Here is a 23,287-nt window from a genome sequence, read left to right as displayed (position 1 = left end):
TGCCAAAAACATCTAGAGCATGGGGCATGTCCAAGTTTTTTCCACCATCCTACCAGATGTGTTCTATAGGGAATGGGCAGGGATTAAAACCTTTCAAAATGTGTTATTTTTCTAGCATCTCATGACCAAACTGTTTACATGACTGCGTATTTGGCCAGTAACATCTCTTCTATTTAAATGAATAAGGAGATTCTATAACAAATTTCACTGATGTTGTCCAGTAGCATAACATAGTTCTTCCAGAGCACCAAATTCTATGCAAATCCAACATCCGAAAACATGAAAAGTCTTAAATACATGCACACAAGTGATCTATGTACCCTTTAAACAATTCCTTGTGATACATTTTCACTGCATTTGATAGAACTCCTCCCCACTGGGTCAGCACTGAGAAACAAAAAAATCTTCTAGATGTTACCTTTATATGCAGCATGCTCTGCATTATCATTTATCTGTCATGGAACCCAGAAATCACCTGCATCTCAATATTCAACTCTCAAAGAAAGAAAACTACCGTTCCTGATAAGCTACAATACAGTGCTAAAATAAATCAATACGCACATGATCCTCTTTTTCTTCACTACAAACAGGAAAGTAAGACACACGGAAACATACTCCTCCCTTCCAAAAGGGATCACCACTTTCCCTGACCATCATCTCACCTTCTTCTTGACAAATCCTTCAGCTAAACCTTCTCCATTTAATGCAGCTATAAACAACACAGTAAGTGTAGTGAGAGCGCTTGCATATAATTTCAATGTCCATGCTGGGTTCCTCTAAACCACAAGTTCTCTCCACCACTTGCTCTTAGCAGAAGATAGCTCTCTTGCTCTTATTTGACACTGTCAGGCTCCAAAATGACTTTTGTCAATGTGAAACATGACTGAAACTCTTGAGACTCCCAACACAGCCTATGTCATATGTAAGAAAAGTTGACTGCCAATAAAAAGCTTATGAAATCCAAGGAGGATAAATGCTACATCCCGCACCTGGGATGGACTAACCCCCTGCAATGGTCCAGGCCAAGAAGTAGCTCTGTGGAGAAGGAACTAGGGGTTCCAGTGGTCATTAGGCTAAACACGAGCCAACCTTCCTTGCTGCCAGAGTGCATTAAGAGCAGCACCCTGGGCTGCATCAACAGGAACGGAGCCCACAGATAGAGCAGTGATCCCCCCTCCACTCAGCACTCGTTAGGCCACACCTAGATACTGCATCACTTCTGGACCACCCAACACGAAATGCTGATCAACTGGAGCAAGTCCAGCAAAGGACCACCAAGACTGTGGAGGGGCTGAAGCACTTGCCCTGTAAGGAGAGGCTGAGGGAACTGGATTGTTTAAATAACGCTCAGGATTGCCACAGTACCTGTGATGCGCTAGGCAAAAAAGCCTATTAAGCAGTATCCAGTAACCATTTCCACAATTAATCCTTTTAGGATGAGAACCTCGTAAAGGGTGCGAAGTTAAAACCTCACAAACAGCTGGTCCAGAACCCCCCGGGAGGTGAGGGCAAGGAGAAGGCCTGAACATGCAAAGCAAGAAACTCCTCGGGCAGACTGACCGCAGGCTGCTCCTCCCTCCTGCTCACCCTCCAAGTGAAAGCTCCAGCCATCTATAGCACCAAGCTGAGCTGGCAGGCACTTCACACATACACAGTTTTCCCCCCAAATTACTTCTCAGCTCTGTTTAAAAATTAACCATCCTGACAAGGAATATTCACAGTAATTTCACCTCTGCCTCATTAAAATACAAACACATTCAGTAGACAGATCGCTTTTCCTAAATGAGTTACGAGAGAATCCGGCGGTTACATCAGTGCGCCAGAACTGCACAGAACAGCCAAGTGAACTTAATTTTGGTTGACAAAACTTGCTGTCACTGAAGTCACCAACAGCGAACATGCACCCCTCCTGCAGGAAAGGACAAATTATCTAACTCAGCTGTGATTTTAAGAATGCAAAAAGAAAGACAGGCAAGCAATTGCACATGAGTATATTATGTCACGGCAAGAAGGGCTAATAACATTACTGAATGCACAGAAATAAAACTGTAGTGTTTTTACCCTTATAAATGGAACTGGTGAGACAAATAGAGACATACTGTATCCATTTTTGGTGTATATATATATTTTAGAGAATGTCAAGAGTCTGGAAAGAGCATAGGAAAACCACGGAAGCGATGCAAAAAAGTTCACAAGACCAAGAAATCAGGTAAATACCAAAACAAGAAGCACGTCACATCATTCTGAAGTACTGTCACTCAGGGTGAGGAGGCTACCATGCACTAAAGGAGCATTTACAATGGAAGTATATCAAGGACCAGTGCCTCAAGCTATGACATACAACACCACTTTCACAGTACTGTATCAAAAGCGGTGGCACCAAATGTCTTGGACTATTTAAGTTTCTTTAGCAAGACATTAATTATTTAATCAGTTATAACAGGTGATTCCATTTCTAACACTAAAAGGTACCAATCAAGTTATTGAGAAATTTCATCGGAATTACATTAATAATTAACTATACTTCTATAAGAATTTTGTATTGTTGCCCACTCTCACCACAAGCAGCATACATAAATAGCCCACTGCATGTTACAAACATAGCTTGCTTGTGCAAGTAGTACAGAAACCATGAACTATTTCAAACATGCAAAAGAAATTTGTTTTAAGAACTACTTCAGGTCAAAAGAAAAGAAGAAATGTATGCAGTCTTCAGGTAACTTGTACTGGTCCTCATAAGCTTCATGGGGAACTTAATTACCTATTCCAGACTAAGCAAATTTATCCCATAAATACCACAGTTGAATTTTAGATCTCAAATGCAGATACACAAGTACTTCCTGTAACACATGATTTTACAGTCAAAATTAAGAATGGTTAGTTTAACTTCTACCATCAAAAGTATTTGAGGAGGACCTACTGCTACTAACATCTTTGTTGGAGCTGCCTGCTGATGCTAATTGCCTTCCTGCTGAACAACGCACGTGTGCATTGTTGATGTTCTTCAAAAAAACCTCCAAATTCACACGCAATTAGTAAGCTGCAAATATGTTAATCTGCAAAATGTTAAGTACTGGAAATGTCTATGCAGGATTGCCCTGCAGTGATTCTGATCGCTCTCAATACAGTGGACTGATCACTCTTAATACAGTGGACTTACTACAGAAAACAATCCTGCAGATATTTCAATAAATTACTTGTGTTGCCTGCAGACTACATGTTCCTTATATCAAAGGCAGCAGCAAGAGCAATCTAAAAATGCAAAGGTGAAGTAATTTCAGTAATGTTAGGGGAAGGAAAAAAAGCTGAAGCTTAACTCTACCCCAGTCAAATCTTTACCCAGACACCCTCTATCTTTTCTTAAAGCTTCCCTCAGCAAGTAAATATCTGCTAGGTTTATCCTAGAAGTACAATACCATTGCAACCAATTCCCACAGTTACTGATGAGAACCAGATAAAATACTTATTTGTTGGGATTTGCACCAGGAGTAGCATATGGCAGTCCTTCCCTTAACTACTTCCCTCATAGGGACGCGGGAGGGTACTTCCTTTGCTTTGTGAATTAACCCACATACTCCCAGTGACAACTGGGCGGTCCTGAGTGAGTGGCTGTAAATTAAAAACAAAAAAATACCCCATGAAACGAAACAAAACAAAGAAAAAGACCCCTTGGAATTACTGAATTTGTGCGCGTCCCCAAAAGGTAAACTTTATCATCATGATCACAGGTTGCGGAGAGTGCCACTCCCGATTCCTGGCCCTACCCCTGTATAGCCTGGCACCTTCCCCAAACACACAGATGGCTGATGACTACTTGGATGCCGAGGGCAGGAGACACCAACAGGAAGCAGCACATCCCGTAGACTTTTCATGAGATAGCTGTAGGTCCAGGAGGGAGCCAGCATCATGAAACAGCTCAGCAACTTGTTTCTCTTCCTCCTATCCTTCTTTTAAAGTAAACCAAACCACTGAACGCTGCATCAGATGCACCTGAGGCTGTCCAGGTTTTAAAGAATACCTGGGAGGGGGATGGGAGGTATTGGGCATTGCATAGCTTCATCTTACATGCACATACACTGCCTAGGCTGACTGACTGGGCACACACGTAGACCACATGAAGAGAAGAAAAAAAAAAACTGTTACAGCTCTGACGTGAGGAGGAAGAGAGCTTGCCATAGGGAAAATCTGCCTGTATCGCAAGCTGAGGGGCACAGCCTATGGCAACAGCGTGGGTGGGGGCAATGGATTCAAAAGCAAGTGTTGAAAAAAATATGCAGGGGAAAGAACAGATACAGCCAGTAGAGCTAATCCAGGACAGCAATGCAGTGTGCCACAACAGTAATATTCTGGGTAACAAAACACAGTAGTACAGACCTGTTATTGTAATCAATAGCATTTAGCACCAAGTAAAATTACAGTTGCAAAACTACTTCAGTATAAAGTCTAATTCTACCTAAAATTCAAACGAGAAATAGGGACGCTTTTTCTCAGTAGCAGGAGGACTACAAAAAGGACAGGCTAGGTAAAGAAGTGATGATTTCCATCTTATATTCTAACCAAACCACATGGCTGTCATATAAGATGCATTCAATAAGTGTTTACTGATGGGCTCAATGTAAGGTAGATTTATGACATCTGATAAGCATACGCTACACTTGAAAAGCATCAAACATTTTGGCACTTTGAGTTATAATTCATAAGACCCAACTGAGTCTCCTTACAAGATGCATTCCTTTTGACAAACAAAAGCCCTCTGCTTTTTATTTTAATTATTGTTCCCATTTAACTGTTTCCAGTACAACAGCAGAGCCTGTACTGCAAATCTACTTTCAGAAAGTTAGATGAAAGCAAAATCTAAGTCTACCAAATTCCACAACTCAGTTCCTCTCAATTGAGGTTACTTTGTCCTTAATTCTCAAGCTTTTCTAGCCAGCCTCCATGATTTAAATTGCCCCAGAACAAAGTAAATGTTGCAGCTGTTCTGATAAGACTGCAGAAGCACTGGACTTTCTTTAGGCCAATTTCATAGTCACATCATAGAGCAGCCAATTCTCCTTCCAGCGTGGAAAGGAGATTTAAAACAGATAGAGGCACTCATGTTGAACTTGAAAAGAAAGAAGCCAGGGATCACGCAAAAGGTGCTTGTGGGGACATTTGAATTGGGTCTTCATTTTAAGGACCATTAACACTAAGACCATGTGTCAGTTTTTCAAGCATAGCAAGGTAAAACAGTGGCAAAAATGCTGATGAATGAACACATGATACTGGATGGTCAGATTCACCTTATCTCCAGCAAGATGAGAACTAAACTTACATAAAGAACACACAGTTTATGAAAGATCCTACTTGAAAAAAAGTGTTTTACCTCATTGTGTGAAACTGGCAAGAATGAATGCTCTATTTAAGATGTTTAACAGTCCTGAAGTTTGAAATCAGTATCTTCCAGTCATACTACAAAAGCCCATACTGAATAAAAGCATGCAATACTCAGCCAAGCTGGAATTCTTGTTCCTGGAAGGCTACACTATGTCGTTTAAACAATGAGATACCACCTAGTCTGGGAACAAGTGAAATAAAAAAAAGCCACTTCCTTCCATCTCAAGGCTTGTATTCTAACATGATCTTTCATCTAACTAATCCTTTTAATTTTCTTCACTCCTGATACCTACTGCCCCTTGTCAAAACATGCTGGAAGTGACATATGTACCAAGAGAGACATAGTTTACATCAGCTATTCTGAATTCTTCTGTAGCCAAACACTGCTGAATTACATTAGCTTATTCAAAACATGCATCTTGTTCCTCACTTCCCATATCTGTCACAGTACTTGCGCTCTTCCTTCAGTCATAGGACTGCTGCTGCCAATTTCTTGTGCTCATCTACAGGCCATCGCTACCTCCTTGCTCCTGCCGATACAGCCACCCACTACAGCAACACCAGCTCTGAAACTAAATTTTAAGTTCCTGGGGCCCGTATGACTCTTGCTCCTAGTCCCAAGAATAATCACAGGTTCATCAAGACTTGCGTGGACTCCATGCAATGCTTTATCTGCAACAGAATTATAACTCTCTGAATGCGAATGTCCATTTTAACCTGACAGTGTAAGCTAACAGGTTTAAGCTTAAATGCTTGGTGTTTTGAAGTCAATTAAACAAAAATACTCAAACTCCTTACACTTACTATACTCTGCTCAGCTCTTAATACTCAATTCAAATGCCAGACTTGTAGAAAAGTAAAACAATAGTTTGTTTTACAGTGTTGATTAAATTTGTTTATAATAGCTAATGTACATAGACAAATAGAAACTCTGAAGCAAGGTCATTATTTTTCTGTTTATGTTCTAAGGCCCTGACAATTTACTGTAAACAGATTTGCAACTCTGACAGTCTTCTTTCTGTTTGACTAGCCACTGCATCATTTCACTGCCATGCAGCAAAACCATGCAGTGGCTGAGAGTTATAAAGTTAGCTAATTATTTTGGTTTTGAAATGTATGCATTGTCATTTTAAAATACACATATACTGAACTCTACACCAAACAAACTGGCTGAAGCAGTGTGCTGTGAAATAAAGGACAGTCACCACCTTAGCTTTGAGGAAAAACAAAATCTGATGTCCTCACACATCCTCAGCAATATAACATTCCTTGGGTTTCGATCATCTTTGGAATTATATTTAACCTCACATGCTCAAGACTTGAATACTCGTTCCCAGTGTTAACCTGCAAACCTCCTAACCTAATGAAGTCCTAATTAAGCAAAGATGAGATGGGAAACAAAGTTAGAGTCATTCGTATTTGCTCCCAATTATGAGCACCGGTATTTGTGAATCCAAAAAAGGAATACTGTGAAAGACAACTCCTTCAGGGTTCAAAGGTAGACCCTTAAAGAAAAACAGAGCAGCTTTAGAATTAGACCTATTAATCAGAGAAATCCAATATTTTCTATTAAAACAATGATGGGGGGGGGGGAAGAAAAGCAGAAAACACAAAGCATTAAGAAATATCCTGCTGTGTCACACCAATGGTCTATCCAACCCCAGTACTCTATGAGTAGCTGATGATATTTGGAGAGCGCACATGAGCCTGGCCACCCCCCCTGTAGTTCCCCAGCATCCACAATTATATTACAGGCTACCTTCCCTGGACGCCTGACACCTTAGAGGTTTCATACTTCCATTTTACACAATTCCACAGTTAGCCAAAAACAAAAAGGACTGGTCCAAGGAAGGCTGAATAGCGCCCTAGTGAAGTACTTTAATTTCTTCTGTTTAAGGCTAACTCACAAAAAAACCAAACAAGCCTCTGAAATGAGAGTGTTCTGCTTTCTTACAACATTAGCAGTCCATTCAGGAAAGCTCTAGAGAATGTTCCCGAAAACACAAAGAACTCTTATAAAAATCAATACTGTTGGGATCCTTTCATGAATGCATAAAAGGAGCAATAGGAAATACAAAAATAACCACCACCCACTGGGCACCAAACCCGTTTTGTCAGGAAAGGTGACCAGGAGCTCACATTTTAACCTCAGGCTACAAGGCTCTGGTAGAGAAAACTCTCTGCTAAATACTTTTTAAAAAAGCCCTAGCGCCTAGGCAGATCTTTTTGAACAAGTGAATTTTTGAAACCAGCAAACGAGCCCGAAGTAAGTAACGTGCGCGTATCCTAGCACAGTGAAAATCTATTTCCTAAGCACCAGAGCGGGTACAAAGCACATGAAAGTTACGGACGGTACCTGGAAAGCACACGACCGACGACGGTTAAGCGCCAACGGCCGCAGCGAGGAGCCTCGCACCGCTCGTTCGGACCCGCCGCCGGGGCTTCCGGGCTGGAGCCCGCTTCAGCCTGTCAGCCCGGCGAGCTCCGGGGGAACGGGGCGCCTTCCCGGCAGGGAAGCGACCGCTAAGGCAGAGCAGAAGCCCTATCTGCTGCACCAGCGGGACCTTCAGCAACACGGCCGCCGGGGCCGGAAAGCCGCGATCCCCCGGAACGGGCCGGCACAGGCGGAAAGGCCGCCCGCGGACGACGGGGCGCCCGCAGTCACCCCGCGGCAGCCGCCCCAGCCCCCCGCCCGCGCCCAGCGGAGCAGAGGCCCCGACCGGCGGCCAGGCGCGACGGGACCCCAGCCTGCCGCACGCCCCCGCGCCGCCAGCCCGCCCCACCGGTCCCCAGCGAGGGCCGCAGGCGGGCCCAAAGGCGCACGACGCCCCGCGGCCGAGGCGAGCCGCCCCCCCACCTCCGGCCCGGCCGACGCTGCGCAGAGCGGGTCGGCCTGAGCCCGCCGCCCCGGCTCGCCCACGGGAGGGCGGCGGCTGCCCTGCTCACCAGGGAGATGGTCGTTGTAGCCGCCATCTTGTCCACCCCGTCGGCAGTCGGCGCGGGACTCTCGCGAGAGCTCTGTGGTGCGCGCGAAACGGGAAACTCTCGCGAGCACTCCCGCAGCGGCGGAGAGAACGTCTCGCGAGAACGCCGGAGCGTCACGTGACTGGGGCGGGGCAGTCAGGCTGGCGCTGTGCTCGCCCCGCTGCCGCCGGTGCCGTGACGGGACGGGGCCGGGCGGCCGCCGGCCGGGCCCAGGGGCCTGCGGCGGGGCGGGGCGGGGGGCCTCGGCTCGGCAGCTGCGGCCTGCAGTGCCCCGTGGGCCTGTCTGCTCCAGCCCCGAGGGGGGTCCCTGGCCGCACCGGGCCGGGCCCGTACAGGCCTGTACGGCGCGGTCGTCGCCCCCGGCAGCAGCAAGAGCGGGGACTGGGGAGTTGGAGCCTGCAGCGCTGCTGCTGCCGCCGCCGCCAGAATCCTCTCGGGTACCTCGGGGGAGTCCAGAGGCTGTTGCTGCTGCCGGCTGCAAGACTGACCCGTCCTGCGGGCAAAGGCTGTGCTGTCGCGTGCTAGAGGCGCTGAAAACCGAGGGCCCCGACTGTTACAGGGTGGTCCTCGGTCGTTAGGTGGGCATCCGGAGTTAAGGGCCCCAGTGACCTGTTGTGGAGATCTGTAGTTGCTGAATAGGCAATTTGCGAGCAGATCCACGACCCGTCTGCTGAGAACTGCTGAAGTGAAACATCGCCCTGGTGTCTGACTGTCCCTTTTACTCTCTGTTCTTTTCAAGTGGGTCCAATCTGTTACATCCAAATTTAAATACAAAGGCAAGGTCAAACAGCCTGGCACAGGTGATCTCTGTCACAGGGGATGGAAACAGGCCCTGTGAAATAGGGTCCCAAAAAGACATCACTTCCCCAGGTGGCGGTTCTGCTTTAAAGAGGAAATGCTGTTAGTAAGGGACAGAGATAGGTGCTGTTACACCTTGCACTTAATTAGTTAGACTGGCGTGAGAATGTTGTGGCCTCTTGGCCCCACTACAGAAGAGATGCAAGACTAAGGAAAATCTACGAGAAGTTTACAGATTCTGAAAGCCTATTTTATAAAAGATTTAGAAAGTTCAGGCCAATAAAGTTTATCAAAAGTCAAAAGCGGACTTAACATCTAACTACTGTTACGATGAGAAAATCTTGCATTGCAAAAGTTCTTTTCGTCTAGGAGATAAAGGTACAATATCTGAATTGGAACATAAAACAGTGTGCCTTATTTCTAGCCTAAATTTAAGTGACAGCAGTTAACCACTGGAAAACATTATTAGTGAGACATAGTGGATTCCTACATTATGCAATCTTTACTCTACTAAAAGGTGGGCATACCACGACTATAATATACAGGCAGGAATTACAATCCTAATTAGCTGATCAGACTTGACTATCAGTGTCTGAGGACACATCCCCTTTCCTGTGGGACAGGACTCCGAAGAGTCGTGTCTGACTCGCAAGTGTGAGGGCAGGATTTCCATTCTTGTGCTGGTGCCAGTTTTGAGAAGAAGAATGAACGTCCTGCTGGACACCAAGCTGACTGTGAGCCAGCAACGCGCCCCTGCAGCAAAGAAGGTCAACGGCATCCTGGGCTGCACCAGGGAAAACCTTGCCAGCTGCTTGAGGGGACGGATCCTTCCTCTGCTCAGCACTGGCCAGGCCACATCTGGAGACCTGGATCCAGTGCTGGGCTCCCCAGGACAAGACAGGCATGGACTTACTGGAGCGAGTCCACCAAGATGCTGAAGGGACTGGAGCATCTGTCGTAGGAGAGGCTGAGAGAGCTGGGGCTGTTCAGCCTGGAGAAGAGAAGGCTCAGGGGGGGATCTCATCAATGCGTACAAATATCTGGTGAGAGGGTAAAGAAGATGGAGCCAGGCTCTCCTGAGCGGTGCCCAGTGACAAGAGGCAATGGGCACAACCTGAAAAATGGGAAATTCCATTTGAACATAGGAAAACACTTTTTTTTTCCTGTGGGAGTGGTTGAACACAGGAACAGGTTGTGCCCAGAGAGACCCCACCTGTGGAGATACTCAAACCTGACTGGACATGGTCCTGGGCAACCTGCTTTAGCTGACCCTGCTTGAGTAGGGGGGTTGGAGTAGATGATTGCAGAGGCTGGAAGGGACCTCTTGAAATCTCGAGTGGTCCTGTCCAACCTCAACTGTTCTGTGATTCTGTGAGAGCAGCCTGTCATGTATTGGAAACACCCTGCAGTAGCTGGTTAATGAACTTATCATTGCTGAATGCAGCACAGCCAGTAGCAGGGAAATCCATTGGTCAAACTGAACTGGACAATGTCAAACCAAAAAATGAATTCAGTTGGGTGAAATGTGTTAAAGAAGAGCTAACTAGCTCATCAGGGAAATGAAGCAGTTGGCGTATGAAGGAATTTCTCAGTTTGCAGAGGCAAGTGCAAACTTGTTCTGGAGAAAGTGATTTCTGAATCAAGCAGCTGTATGATGTTTCTCCACTGAATTCCTTCTCTACTCAATTTGCCTGACTTTGCGGATAAGTCTGTTGAACTCAGGGAAGCTATTTCACATCTTCTTAGTATAACTGTAAGAGTGACTAAGAAATTATCAAGCGGTTTGCTGAGTGGAGTGCTCTGATGAGATAAGCTACTTTCAGTGGCTTTATTGATTTGTCAGTTTGTAAAGTTGGCACAGCATAGCGCAACTGGGAAATACAGCACAAGTTGGCAGCTCAGCATAGCATCCTAGCATGGCAAACCCAGCCCGGTGTGACACAATTGGTGCAACACTGCGAAGCGCGGGCAGCATAACGCAGGCAGTACCACATGGAGTACCTGGCACAGCGCAGAACACCACTAGCACAGCGCAGCATGATACAGCTGGTTCCACACGGCACAACGTGAACAGCATGGAGCAGCACTGCATGGCTTTTGTGACACAAATAATTCCTATTTGCACTTTTCACCAACTGAACCTGACGTGCGCAGCAGCTAAGATGATTGCCCCTTTCTCCAGGCTAATGACTGAAGTTCCAAACACCACAGGAGAAACGGGGAAGGAAGAGACATCAGGGTTTTTCCCCTTAAGATGCCATGAGATTTTGGAAGGCTGTAAGACAAACTGGGGAATGACAGGGGTTCTGTTCAGCACCAGTGAGGTTTCCACTGATCCACATGTTTGGATCCAGCTGGTGGGTCTGGAATTTCTTCTCATGCCGTATCAAGTCCAGCTCACAAAATCCTCTCTTCAGCTTACACCAAGGTGTGCAATTCTAATTACAAGGCATCACAGTGGTTCATCTGTGCTGGGGAAACCCTAACAAAACAGGAGAAAGTGGGTATAAAGAATGGAATGTGGCAGATCGGAAACTGCGCCAGAGCTTTCCAAGCCTGCTCCTCTCCTCCCTTCTGCAAGTATTACCAGCTGGCAAAGAGGGAAAAAATAGCTTTAGGACCTGCAGTGAAAAAAGCTTATCATTCCCAGAGGGAAATTTATCAGTTTGGGGGATTCTTGCAGCAGCTTTGCATCTTCACAAACACCATCGGGAAGGTGCTGCAGGGGGTGCTACCCCACTCCCCCACGCCTCACAACTCCCTTTGGCTTGCTGCTTCAGGAGTGGGGACCAGAACACGTACTCCTGCTTGGTCCCGACTTCTCATGATGCACATGTAATTTCTTGTGTTTGCTGATTACTCCTCCACTTGCTGTTGCCTTTTCACACCACAGCTCAGGCATATACCTCTCATGGACTGCAAAGGTTCAGTCAGGAGCAAGTGGCCCGGTCGGTCCTGCTGGAGGAAGTTCGGTCAGGAGCCCTGCAGTTTCTTCCAGTCTGGTACATTTCCCGTCCCCTGTGGTATAGGGGGACCACTCTGTTCCAGACTGCAGTGAGGTGACTCACAAGGGAGGAGACCGGTATTTGTGGAAGGCATTTTCCAGGAAGTTAGCCAGCTTTTCACAGTCGTCCTAAAATAAAAGAAAAAACATGCCAACAGATCAATTTGGCTTGGCTACCTTGGACATCTCCTTCCTTACATGATTCCATCCCAAGCCGCCGATTTCACATCTGAGTTTTGATATGGGAAGAGAACAACTCGCAAGCACATCTGGAACATACTACTAATAATCATCTCATTTACTGAATAACACCAAATGACCAATCAAGAACGGAGCCTTTTTGTGTCAGGTGCAATATCAAGGCAAAAGAGCAGACAGTTCTCTGGAGCTTACAATCTGAAGGAACATAACAGGTTCATCTTCTTTTGTTTAGTTTACTTTCAACTTAATTAACTGACCACTGGATCTGGAGTTATTTTCTATGGCCATCTGTTTTATAATATCCTCGCTGGTAACAAAAATAAAAATTGATGTCACTTTTTGTTGGTCTGGCAACTATTTTGTACAGAATCTCTTTTCTGACACATTCAGGAGTAGGTAGTTTCTAACATAATTACAATGTTTATTCCTTAAGAAAGAAATTACTGAAATACACAATGATACGTAAAGGATGCAAAACACCCCCACCTTGTATCATAGAGGGGTTTCAGAATTGCCAGGAACAAACTCAAAATTCTCACTCAAATGAAAAATGCAGAATCAGTTGTTTTCTTGTTCCTTAGAGGCACCCCTTTGTCACTACTGCTGCTAAATTGCTACTTTTCTTTTAAGAAAAACCTTGGATTTTGAAGAGAAGATTTGTAAGGCATAGGTGGTATCTTTTATTAGACCAACCACTACAGTTGGAAAACCAGACGAGCATTTGGGTACACAAGTCCTTCAGGTCAGAAACAAGCAGCATACTTCCAAGCTAAATACAGGCTCAGAGATTAACAAGGTATGAATCAGTTATACCATCTGAGAGAAAAGGTAGTCGGTACCTGTGGAGTAGGAAAGATGTTAGAGAGGGGAAGAAGTGTTAAAAGGAGGTTATCTCCTAGCAGAAAGAAAGAGAAAGGTGATTTACAGTCTGTGGAACACGGACCTGTGTGAGGTATAGTCTACAGTACTAGGTTGCCCCAAATGCCACGTATTTTCCACAGCACAGCAGAAAGCACCGCAGTGTGTCAGTGCCGAGCTGCACGGTCACCAGACTCAGATGAAGAAAGGAAGAAAGCCTCAATGTACTTTTTTTCCAGGTGTACTCACATAAATTTTTCACTCAGTGAAGCTGACCCCTTCCTTGTCTAATGTCAGCATCCAGAATGAGGAATTCTCCAAAACGTTGCCTACAGCCCCAGAATTCCTAACTTGTACAAAATAAAAATAAATATGTTTTTCATTCTCTCCATGCTGCCTTTCCTTGAGGCTATGCTGCTGAGTAGTCTGAATGACTGGGCTGCTCCGAATTCTTTCTTGGGACTGTCTGCAAACACCTAAGGGAGAGCCTGGAAGTTCGATGTTGGGGTAGGCCATCTCTTCTGGCAGGCAGAAATCTGCAAAGTGAGTTAAGAGCAGCTGTCCAGGCAACACCAGGACAATTCCTCTGGGAGATGGGAGCTGCCCTCGACTTCCTTCCCTTAGCACTCCTCTGGTTCTCACGTTCAGAATCACTGCGAGGTTGATGTAATTAACCCCGCCATCACAATACGACTGTCCCCTCAAAACAGCAACCTGGAGTTAGGCATGAGCAAAGTATGGAGGAAAAAAAAACACCAACAAAAAAAGGAAGCGTCACTCACTGCAAGGGGCTGGCCCCTGCGACCGCTCTCTGGCTGACAGATGGGGAATGGAGGAGCTCTTACTCCTCTGAGGCATGAGGTGTCACACGGATTCGGGGACTGCAGTAGCACGGTGCATGCACGACAGATGAGAATGAGTGGCGAGGAGGCTTACCTCATGGATGAATCCATAATGCACCAGCTCTGTGGCCAAGTCCTTGGAGTTATCAGCTGCAGAGACAAGGAATGGTGAGAACATGAAAGTTCACGCGTCTCTTAGTTCCTCCTCTACCAGTAAAGTGCCCCTACCCCAACCCGCAGCACACCTGCATTACGCTTCATTATGCTTTAGGGACACATGCTGTATGCTTTTGGTTGGCTAAGTAACTGCTAAGTAATTGTCATGGTTTAACCCCAGCCAGCAACTCAGCACCACGCAGCTGCTCCCCCCTCCCCCCTCCCAGTGGGATGGGGAGGAGGATCGGGGAAAAAAAAGTACAACTCGTGGGTTGAGATAAAAACAGTTTAATAACTAAAGTAAAATAAAATATAATACTAACTAATAATAATAACAAAAAAAAAAAGAGAAATAACACCCAAGAAAAGACAAGTGATGCGCAATGCAATTGCTAACCACCCGCTGACCGATGCCCCAGCAGCGATCCGCCCCTCCCAGCCAACTGCCCCCCAGTTTATATACTGGGCATGATGTTCTATGGTATGGAATACCCTTTTGGCTAGTTCGGGTCAGCTGCCCCAGCTGTGCTCCCTCCCAGCTCCTTGTACACCTGCTTGCTGGCAGAGCATGGGAAACTGAAAAATCCTTGACTTAGGATAACGCTACTCAGCAACAACTAAACCATCAGCGTGTTATCAACAGTATTCTCACACTAAATCCAAAACACAGCACTGTACCAGCTACTAAGAAGAAAATTAACTCTATCCCAGCCGAAACCAGGACAGTAATCTTGGGGCAAACACAGCACAGAGGGTGGGCAGTGAATTGAAACTGAACAAGGTACTGGGCAGGAATGAGCTCCATTCCCAAATCACACAAAGCACAATAGTCTTGCAATGTGTCACTTTGAGATTTTTTTGCTTGTTTTGGCTCAGCATGAAAAGCAGGCAGGCCACTACCTGTAGGCAGAAAAACACAAGGAGCTGGTGAAGTAGCAACTCCCGAGCATTAATTTCCAAGCTTTATGCTTTAGTTTTGGCTGTAAGGCAGTCAAGGGACTCCAGCTGCATGGCCTCCAGAAGGCTCCTGCATGTTTTAGGAAGGAGCCTGCTGTGCTGGACCTACTCTGAGGAGAAGCACCCTTCCCCAGAGCCACGGGGCTCCCTCAGAGGAGAGTCCACCTTCTCCTTTGAAAGGTATTGCAGAGACTGCACCAGTGTTGGGAATGAGGGAAGAATTCACTAGTGTTACCCCAAGAATTGCACGCCACATGTCCCAGGGTGAAACGCAGGGTCTTGATGGCCACTCACTAGACTCTCAACGTTCACTTTAGAGTGCAGGTTACTACCACATGTCAGAGGCAATACGCTCAGGGTCTGAGTGGACAAGAACTGGTACCACACAGCTATTAGGGTTTTGTCTGCTCTCCCAGTACAAGAAGGAAAGAAAAGCTGGTGTAAGCACAATCTGTGTCTAACACAATCTGAGCCTAAACCTGACCAGGGCCATCAGGCAATACTTCTGCATTCATGAAAAAAATTTACTTGCAAGTAAACGTACTGGGCAGCAAGTCGTAGCTCAACTGTCGATGCAATTTGTCCTCCAGGATCAGCAGAAGAGTAAGCTGCAGAAAGAAGAGAGTGCTCTTTACAAACACCAGTTTCTCCATAAGAGAGAAAGGTGCTGACTCTTCCATCAGCACTAGAAACTGCTGGCAGTGGTGAGCAGGGAGGATGTTGGTAACTGCCAAGATGCTGGATGTCTTTGGCAGGGTAGTTTGAGTGTCTTAGAGGAATGTTCTCTCAACAGTTACAGCTCACCTGCAACTGTTAAACTAGAAAGAAGTAGAGTTAAAAGATGTCCAGACAAAGATACCAAGGTCTTCCTGTCCTGCAGCCAGAGGGGGCTGGTGGCTTTCTTCTTCTTTGGTCTTCTTTTATTATAAAGGGACAAGAGTAAGTCCTTTGGGTACTGCAGCAAACTAGCCGAGACCAAACTTTTTCCTGGTCAGATGCCAGAGATGGGTACAGAGAGGAGGTCTTGCCCCAGTGCCTCATGTAGAATAGGAGCTGAATACTTACGTGCCACTGGGTCTTGTCTTCATTCAGCTCCATGTTACATTGCATTTGTACCACCTAGAAGAGGTCAAAATCAACATCAGCTTGGACACAGTCCCTCTGGCTCCCCCAGGCCTGCTTTACTTCTGCTCTCCAAGCATGACTTTCAAATTCCTACTTAAACCCCTTAATTCCAACTGCCAGCCTGACCTTCCACTTCTTCCCACACTTCTAGGAATTGTCTGGGTGGAGCAGCTGAGGGTTAATTTAGTCCAGTATCCAGCTACGAACCATGGCCATCGTCAGCTGATTGAGAGGTGCGTAAGGGACCCCTGTGCAAGGTGCAGTTCTGGGAAAACTTTACAACCAGGATGAATTCTTCTGCTCCATTTGTCAGGGATAAGCTTCCCCCTAAAGCTCTCCCCATACTCTTGGTTACGCTTTACTATTGTACTTGTTCATGTCCTTATGGGATGACCAATCCTTAAATCAGACAAAAGAGCAAAACCGAAATCTTGAATATTATTAAAATGACATATGGTTTTTCTTTTGGAAACCCCGCATTGCATTGCAGAATATTCAAATGTGTTAGATAAATATGGTGTTTTATTCATATGTCAGCTTCAAGTTCCTATGAAGGAACTGGATCAGCTTCAAGCTGGGTCAGCTCCAGTTCCCATGAGGATGGTTCACACCAGAAGTCACGTCATCTGGGCAAAAGCAAAGCCAGAGCAAGCATGCAATTGGTCAGCCCAAAAGACAGGAAACCAAGTGAGGAATCAACATCCCTGTTCCACGCAGAGTTTAACAGGGTTTCATTTATATTCCTCAATTTCAAGCTTATGCTCAGAGGTGAGTTATATGCTTGTTCCTTCCTCTGACTCAGTACCTCTCTACTACAGCTCCTCCCTCTGACAAACATCCCTGGGCATTTAGCGCTCTCAGTCAGGAAACTCACTGTCCTCTGACCTTTACCATCTCCAGGCCATCCATTTCTCCAAGAAGAGCTGACCAGTGTGACTGTATGCCCAAGGTGGGTGCCCTTTCCTTATACCGACTGATGCCAGCGCACTGTCTGGCTACATGCTCCTTTATATACTGAATTACACTGAACTGTGCAGCATCTTGCAGACATCATCAAAGAGAAGGCTGATGACGTTTGAGTGCATCATTCCCACCTGCTCCCTACCTCTCTCTACCTGATGCCCATGATCAAAGAATCATCTAGGTGGGAAGGGACATCAGGAGGTCTCTAGTCCAAGCCCCGGCTCAAAACAAGACAAACAGTGAATTCAGACCAGGCTGTTTAGAGCTCTGCCCAACTGGGTTTTGAAAACCTCCAAGAAGATCCCATAACCTCTCTTAGCCCCTGGTCCACTGTTTAACCAACCTCACCATGAAAAAAAATTCCTTGGATCCATCCAGCATCCATATTCTGGTGCCTCCCAGAACAGACAAATAATCTGCATTGTAGCTACGCTCATTTGGGACTTGCAGGTTTGTCCAGCTGCAAGTTTTCATGAAATCTGTAGAAACTCAGTGCTTCTGAGATTACTAGTCCTTTGACAAATTGGGTAAAAACTAGTTGAACACATTGGTCAGACAGACAATGCACTTGCAGAACTTTCCTTGGGTGCTAGGTGAAAAAGCAGCATATAACAAATGCAAAGAGGGGAAGAGACATAACTGTGTAGGTTTACATTTACATTTCTCTAACGTATCTGATTGATCACCACAGCACTCTCACTAAAAATAAGCACTAAGTAGTATGAATAAAGCGTAAGTTAAGTGCACTGAAAGCTGATTCTCAGACAGATATGAAGAAACCACTGCTGATGTACTTTTTGAAGGGAGGCATTTCAGGGCATCTTGCAGGAATAAGAATTAGGTTTAGCCCCACATAGTATTTTTAACATTAATTCAATGCAAGTATGAAATTGCATGCATATCATCCATGGTAACACAAAGACAGTGCCATAGGTGATTAATAATGAATACTACAGGGAAATACCCGCAGAGGGAAATAACAGGTACCAAATGGGTTTTTAAGAAAGAGAGGTGCACACAGACCGATGAGTTCCTCTGACTGCTCTCAACGATGGCCGGCAGTTCAGGAGACAGCAGCCATTGTAAGAAGTGCCGTGCCTGAGCTACGCCCTGATGGCGGTGGCCAACAACCTTGTCTCCCCGTATGCATGTCAGCAAAGGACAAATGCCAACTCCTGCCCCTGGGAAGGAATAATCCCTGGCAAGGACACAGGCTGGGATGGCCTGGCTGGCAGGAAAGCTTTACTGGCTCTGCTGGAAAGACTCTGGGGTCATGGTGGGCAGCAGGCGGGACATGAGCTGCAACGTGCCCTGGCAGCAAGGAAGGCCAACAGCGTCCTGGGGCACAGCCAGGATATTGAGGGAAATAATTATTCCTCTCTACTCAGCACTTGTTAAACTACATCCAGGTACTGCATCTAATTTTGAGCCCCCAAAACAAGACATTGATAAACCGGAGCAAGTTCAATGGAGGGCCATCAAAATGATCCTGGGCTGGAGTGCTTGCCCTCTGAGAAGAGGCTGAGGGAACTGGGCTTGTTCAGCCTGGAGAAGTGAAGGCTTTGGGGGGATGTAATGGCAGCCTGCCCATACCCATGAGGGGGTTATGCTGCAGCATTGAACTGCTCTGTTCAGTGACGGATTACACCATGGTTTTGGAAGGCTTCACTTCTGTTCAAACACCCTCGCACTGTGTTGGTCCTTCCCTGCCCTCCCTACCTGGCACCCCTTTCACTCCCCTCAGGAGTCCATAAACCCACTTGCAATGACCTTCCTGCCCATGACTTCAGCGTCGGGACGTGCAGTCTCGCCTGTGCAGTGCCACGCAGAACAGGGCCTGAGCACAGCTGGCACCTCAGCGTGCCACTGCAGTGTCAGTATCAAACGATGATGGGATTTCAAACCTACACCCCAGCAACAAGGCACAGAATACGCCGTGCCACAGAGCTGCCGGTGGACGTGTGAGGAGGGAAGGCAGAGCCAAAGAATCGGAGGCAATGGGGCTGCTCAAGAAGGTCTCAGGTGAAATGGACCTCACTAGTTCCAGCCAAAGGGACTGTCACAGTCCTGGGGCAGCCAACGCAACAAGGAGAACAGCTCTCACCCGGGCTGGACTTCAGTGTGTGGCTAAAGGGAGAGGCGTTCCTGCAGTAGGGTGTCGGGAACGGAGACCGTCAACCTACTCCCAGTGGAGAATCTGTCCCCTCCTGGATCTGACCTTACCTTCCTGGTCTCCACATCAAAGGGCTCTGGGGTGGGAGTCTTGGCTTTCTGAGGGTCCTCCTGGGGCTGGGAGAGGGCACGTGGGAGGGCGTGGGGTCTGGAAACAGCGAAGTTCATCAGGGGATAAATCCCATTCCTGGTACAGACACAGAGGGAGGACAAACAGCTGAGCCCTGTCCTCTTACAGCCCCGGCAAAGGTCAGCTGTGGAAGGCCATGGCCCAGACCAGGGATCTGCACCCATGGAGTGGCAGTGCTGGCAGGCAGGCAGCACGGTGAGGAGGTGGCAGGCCACAGAGCTCCACTCGCCCTGGCACTGCAGCCCAGGTCTGCTCACCCCGGGGGGGAACCGCAGAGGGCATCACACACGACCGAGTACTGCTGTGCAAACAGGACGCTCTACATGTGCTGCAGCACAGTCCCCTGACCCTGGCTGCACGCTGCCCAGGGAGCTGAGGACAGAGAGATGCTGGGGACCAGAGCTGTGTAGACACATTACAGGTCAGCCAGCACCACCTTCAACCCACCTGACATCTTCTAAGAATTTGTCGAGTTCAAGGAAGGAGACCTCTGAGTACCTGGGAGAGAAACAGGACAGGAAGATTACTGGGGGAGGCAGGAGAGAAGAGTGGTGTGAAGGACTCCTATGCCATGACACCAGGATCACCAGGCTGGATGCAAGTCCTGGGCTCATGGCTATGGCTGCTCTGAAATCTCCACTGCTCATCCTCACCTCCACTGTGCTCCAGGCCGACCCTCTCTCCGGATCTCTGCCATCACCATGTTCAGGTCCAGTTCCTTTATCTTCTCCTCCACCACGTTCTCTGGCATCAGATCTAGGGCAAAGGCAGAAAGGAGCTGTCAGCTGGGAGGTCCTGTAACGTGGACTCTGCAGCACAGACCCCAGGGAAGGTCTATGAGTCACTGCCTTTCTCCCCAGGCTCTTCCACATCCCCAGCTCTGCTGGGGCAGCAATACAAGCTCAAATGGGGCAGGGTGGTCTCATGGTTACTCACACTGGTTGTTGATGAAGCAGTGTGCTGCCAGCAGCTTGAGAGAATGGACCTCAAAGAGCACCCGGTGGAAGAGCAGGTTATTAGCTGTTGGTCGCTTGTCTGGGTTGAGGGTCAAGCACGACAGAATGAACTCCTGACGGTCAAAGGCAAGGCATAAACTGGAGGCAAAGCAGGACATTCCCCTGCTTCATCCCCACCGCTGCCAGCCCCGGCTCCCTCTCACACTTGCATTTCCCGAGGAGCAGATTTGAGTGGCTGTTTCCTCCAGCGGGCAGCCCCAGGGCAAGGCAGGCAGCGTACAGAGCACCCAAGCTGAGGGAGGCAGCATGCTGCTGGATACCCACCAACAGTCTGGCCACAGGACCTCTGCTCCCTGCTTGCTCTCATCCAGGGAGGAGGCTGCAGTGCAAGCCCAGCAAAAGGCTGTAAGGAGAACAGGCAGGGGTGTATCCCGGCAGCCAGCCAGGATCAGCTCTGAGAGCAGCAACCCACCAGGAAAGATGGTGGTAGGACTGCGGAAAGGGCAGACTGAGCCAGCGGGAGGGATTCCTGACAGCGGCAGGATAGGAGGGATGCGTCTGCCCGTTTCTGCTCATTGATGGCAGAAAAGCAAGATCCTCTGCCTCTTCTGCATGCTCCAGTCTGGGGCCTGTCCTCCTGAACTGCTCTGTGCTATTCAGAATAGACGCAAAGACCAAAAAATGATCAGAAGAGGGATGACAGGGTGGGCACCCACACAACCTAAGGCCTCCAAATCAGCTGCCCCAAAGACCATCAGAGGTGAACAGTGACGCCGTTTGCCCCTGGTGCTGAAGGCTCAACGGAAGAAACTCTCTCTGGGACACCATGCAAACAAGGGGACTATTGCATCAAAGCCGGTAGGATTTACTGTGCAATGCCTGGGGGAATTCTGAGATAAAACACGAGAACCTGGGGAGTGTACAAACTTATTATGGGATGTTTTGGAGACTGGCCAAAGGAAGAGGAAGGGAGGGGTTGAGGTCGGTCAGGGCGGAAAATGGAGGGGGATAAAAGGTGCCAGCTGCCTGTAAGCACTCTGCTGGTCAGTACACTTGTCTGGCTGAGCCCTGCATCTGATCACCTCAGTCTATCCTGTCTTTTTATTAAACTCTATTCCTAAGTATTTACAGTGTAAGTTTGTTCTCTATTCCCTGTGAGCGCGTGTGGTCCTCTGGCGAACGCCAAGCTGGACTAGCTGGTAAGTGAGATGAAAGCTTGGAGAGGGGGCGTAGATACCAGACCATGGGTCTGATCAGTAACAGGGAGACTCATGGGATGGGGCCAGATACCAGTGACCTGTGAAAGGGATTGCCCTGAGCATCGATACTTAGAAGCAGGATCTGGCTGTTCATGATGTCTATGCCTGTGAACACGGTACTCCCCTGTCTGTGCTGAACTATTTGTGGTTGGCCATGTCTGTACAGAGCGTGTATGTGTGCACACGCGTGCGCACGTGCACCTACTGGGAATTCGCACTCAGCCTTACTACTGGTGGGACTGGGAAACAGGGGTGAGGACCAGGCTCTCATCTCGACCAGCCCAGGAGGGAGGGAATCCCCGTGTCCTTCAGCCCACCAGATTTGGCTGCCCTTAGGTTTGCAGTAGGTCGTTGTCCCTGTTCCCTTTTCCCAGCACTGGTGTAACCTGGAGCGTGCAGCAATGCCAGGATGCCTGATGTTCCAGATACCAGCCAAGGGGAAGGACGCTCATAGGGAGATTTACACCCCAGGAGGGATGCCTGACCCACAGATGGATCCCTGAGGCTCAGCCAGCTGCACTCACCCGCATGTTGGGATCGTCCACAGAATGTCGTGCTCGCATGATTGCCTCCTCCGAGACCCGCGTGTCCCCATTAGTCTGGATCTCCAGCACTGCCATCTGGGGAAGAAGAAGTGCAGAAGAAGTGCAGCCATGTCTGCACGCAGCCAAGCCTTGGGTTAGTCCTTGAGGGCTTCCCAAAGGGACATCCCCTGGCAGGGTGGCAGCTGTGGAGCTCCTCACCAGGACACACAGCCCAGCCAGGCTCCAGATCTCCTGGCCTCCCCAGTGCTCCCTGGCCACTGCGTCCCTGCCCTCGGGGCCCATTTCTCGCCTACTGCAGCACTCCAGGCTGCTCACAGGTTCCCGGCAGGGCAGACACGGGAGGCTGCTCCCTGGGCACCGCGCAGACCAAGGGACAATGCAGACAGCACCAACAGCCCCACAGTCTGCCCGGGCAAGCTGTGCTTGGTGATGCACATCCTCTTGGAGCAGCACGGTCTGTCCCTGCCCCCTGTGCCCTCCCTTCCCAGGGCTGTCACAGCCCAAGGAGGAAGAGGAGGCACCAGCAGAGATGGGCGAGAGGCACGAGCCGAGCACAAAAGAGGTGACCAAAGCCTGTTGCTGCATCCAGGGCAGTGTGGGCCACGGCAGCAGAAAATGTTCTCCACAGCAGTGATGTCTCCATTGCTGCAAGGGATTCCCAGCTCACAGTGAGATTTGGAAAAGGGCAAGAGGACTCATCGGGAAGCTCCCCAGGCCACTGCAATCCCCAGCATGCTCAGCAAGAACAATCCTGCCCTGTAACCAGGGGTCACTGCAGGTTCCCAGGCACTGCAGCCGTCCTGCTCCGTACCTCCAGCGCACACATCCCAAAGGAGAAGATGTCCACAGCAGTCCCGTCAGCCTTTTCTGCAAAACCAAGCCAGAACCACATCAGGGCAGAGGTACAGGCCACCACCCGCTCGCTCTGGGAACAACCCCCTGCACCCTGCCTCAGCCCTA

The 23,287-nt window shown here is 48.1% G+C and overlaps 2 protein-coding genes across 6 annotated transcripts in view; both read right to left on the bottom strand.

Annotated features, from left to right (window-relative positions):
* Nucleotides 1–10,344, bottom strand: part of PUF60 (poly(U) binding splicing factor 60) — a 32,186-nt gene extending 21,842 nt beyond the window's left edge. For 2 of the 4 annotated variants that reach the window (XM_050892175.1, XM_050892177.1), the window contains exon 1: nucleotides 10,073–10,344. In XM_050892175.1, coding sequence (XP_050748132.1) covers nucleotides 10,073–10,294 — 222 coding nt within the window. In that variant the 5' untranslated portion in view covers nucleotides 10,295–10,344. Of the gene's footprint in view, nucleotides 1–7,732; nucleotides 7,752–8,322; nucleotides 8,369–10,072 lie in introns of those variants that run through there. The other 2 variants (XM_050892178.1, XM_050892179.1) reach the window with 2 other exon arrangements.
* Nucleotides 10,345–10,941: 597 nt separating this feature from the next.
* Nucleotides 10,942–23,287, bottom strand: part of NRBP2 (nuclear receptor binding protein 2) — a 30,367-nt gene continuing 18,021 nt past the window's right edge. The window contains exons 9-18 of one of the 2 annotated variants that reach the window (XM_050892180.1): nucleotides 23,139–23,194; nucleotides 22,307–22,402; nucleotides 20,504–20,636; nucleotides 20,221–20,323; nucleotides 20,015–20,065; nucleotides 19,489–19,624; nucleotides 16,243–16,296; nucleotides 15,722–15,785; nucleotides 14,159–14,214; nucleotides 10,942–12,292 (exon numbers count right to left, since the gene is read on the bottom strand). In XM_050892180.1, the coding sequence (XP_050748137.1) occupies nucleotides 12,224–12,292; nucleotides 14,159–14,214; nucleotides 15,722–15,785; nucleotides 16,243–16,296; nucleotides 19,489–19,624; nucleotides 20,015–20,065; nucleotides 20,221–20,323; nucleotides 20,504–20,636; nucleotides 22,307–22,402; nucleotides 23,139–23,194 (818 nt within the window). In that variant the 3' untranslated portion in view covers nucleotides 10,942–12,223. The remainder of the gene's footprint in view (nucleotides 12,293–14,158; nucleotides 14,215–15,721; nucleotides 15,786–16,242; nucleotides 16,297–19,488; nucleotides 19,625–20,014; nucleotides 20,066–20,220; nucleotides 20,324–20,503; nucleotides 20,637–22,306; nucleotides 22,403–23,138; nucleotides 23,195–23,287) is intronic. The other variant, XM_050892181.1, reaches the window with a different exon arrangement.

Source organism: Gymnogyps californianus, chromosome 2 (assembly GCF_018139145.2).
Source record: "Gymnogyps californianus isolate 813 chromosome 2, ASM1813914v2, whole genome shotgun sequence".
NCBI classification, from domain to species: Eukaryota; Metazoa; Chordata; class Aves; order Accipitriformes; family Cathartidae; genus Gymnogyps; species Gymnogyps californianus.
Note: the sequence above shows the minus strand (reverse complement) of the source record. Positions and strands in the feature narration are given on the sequence as shown.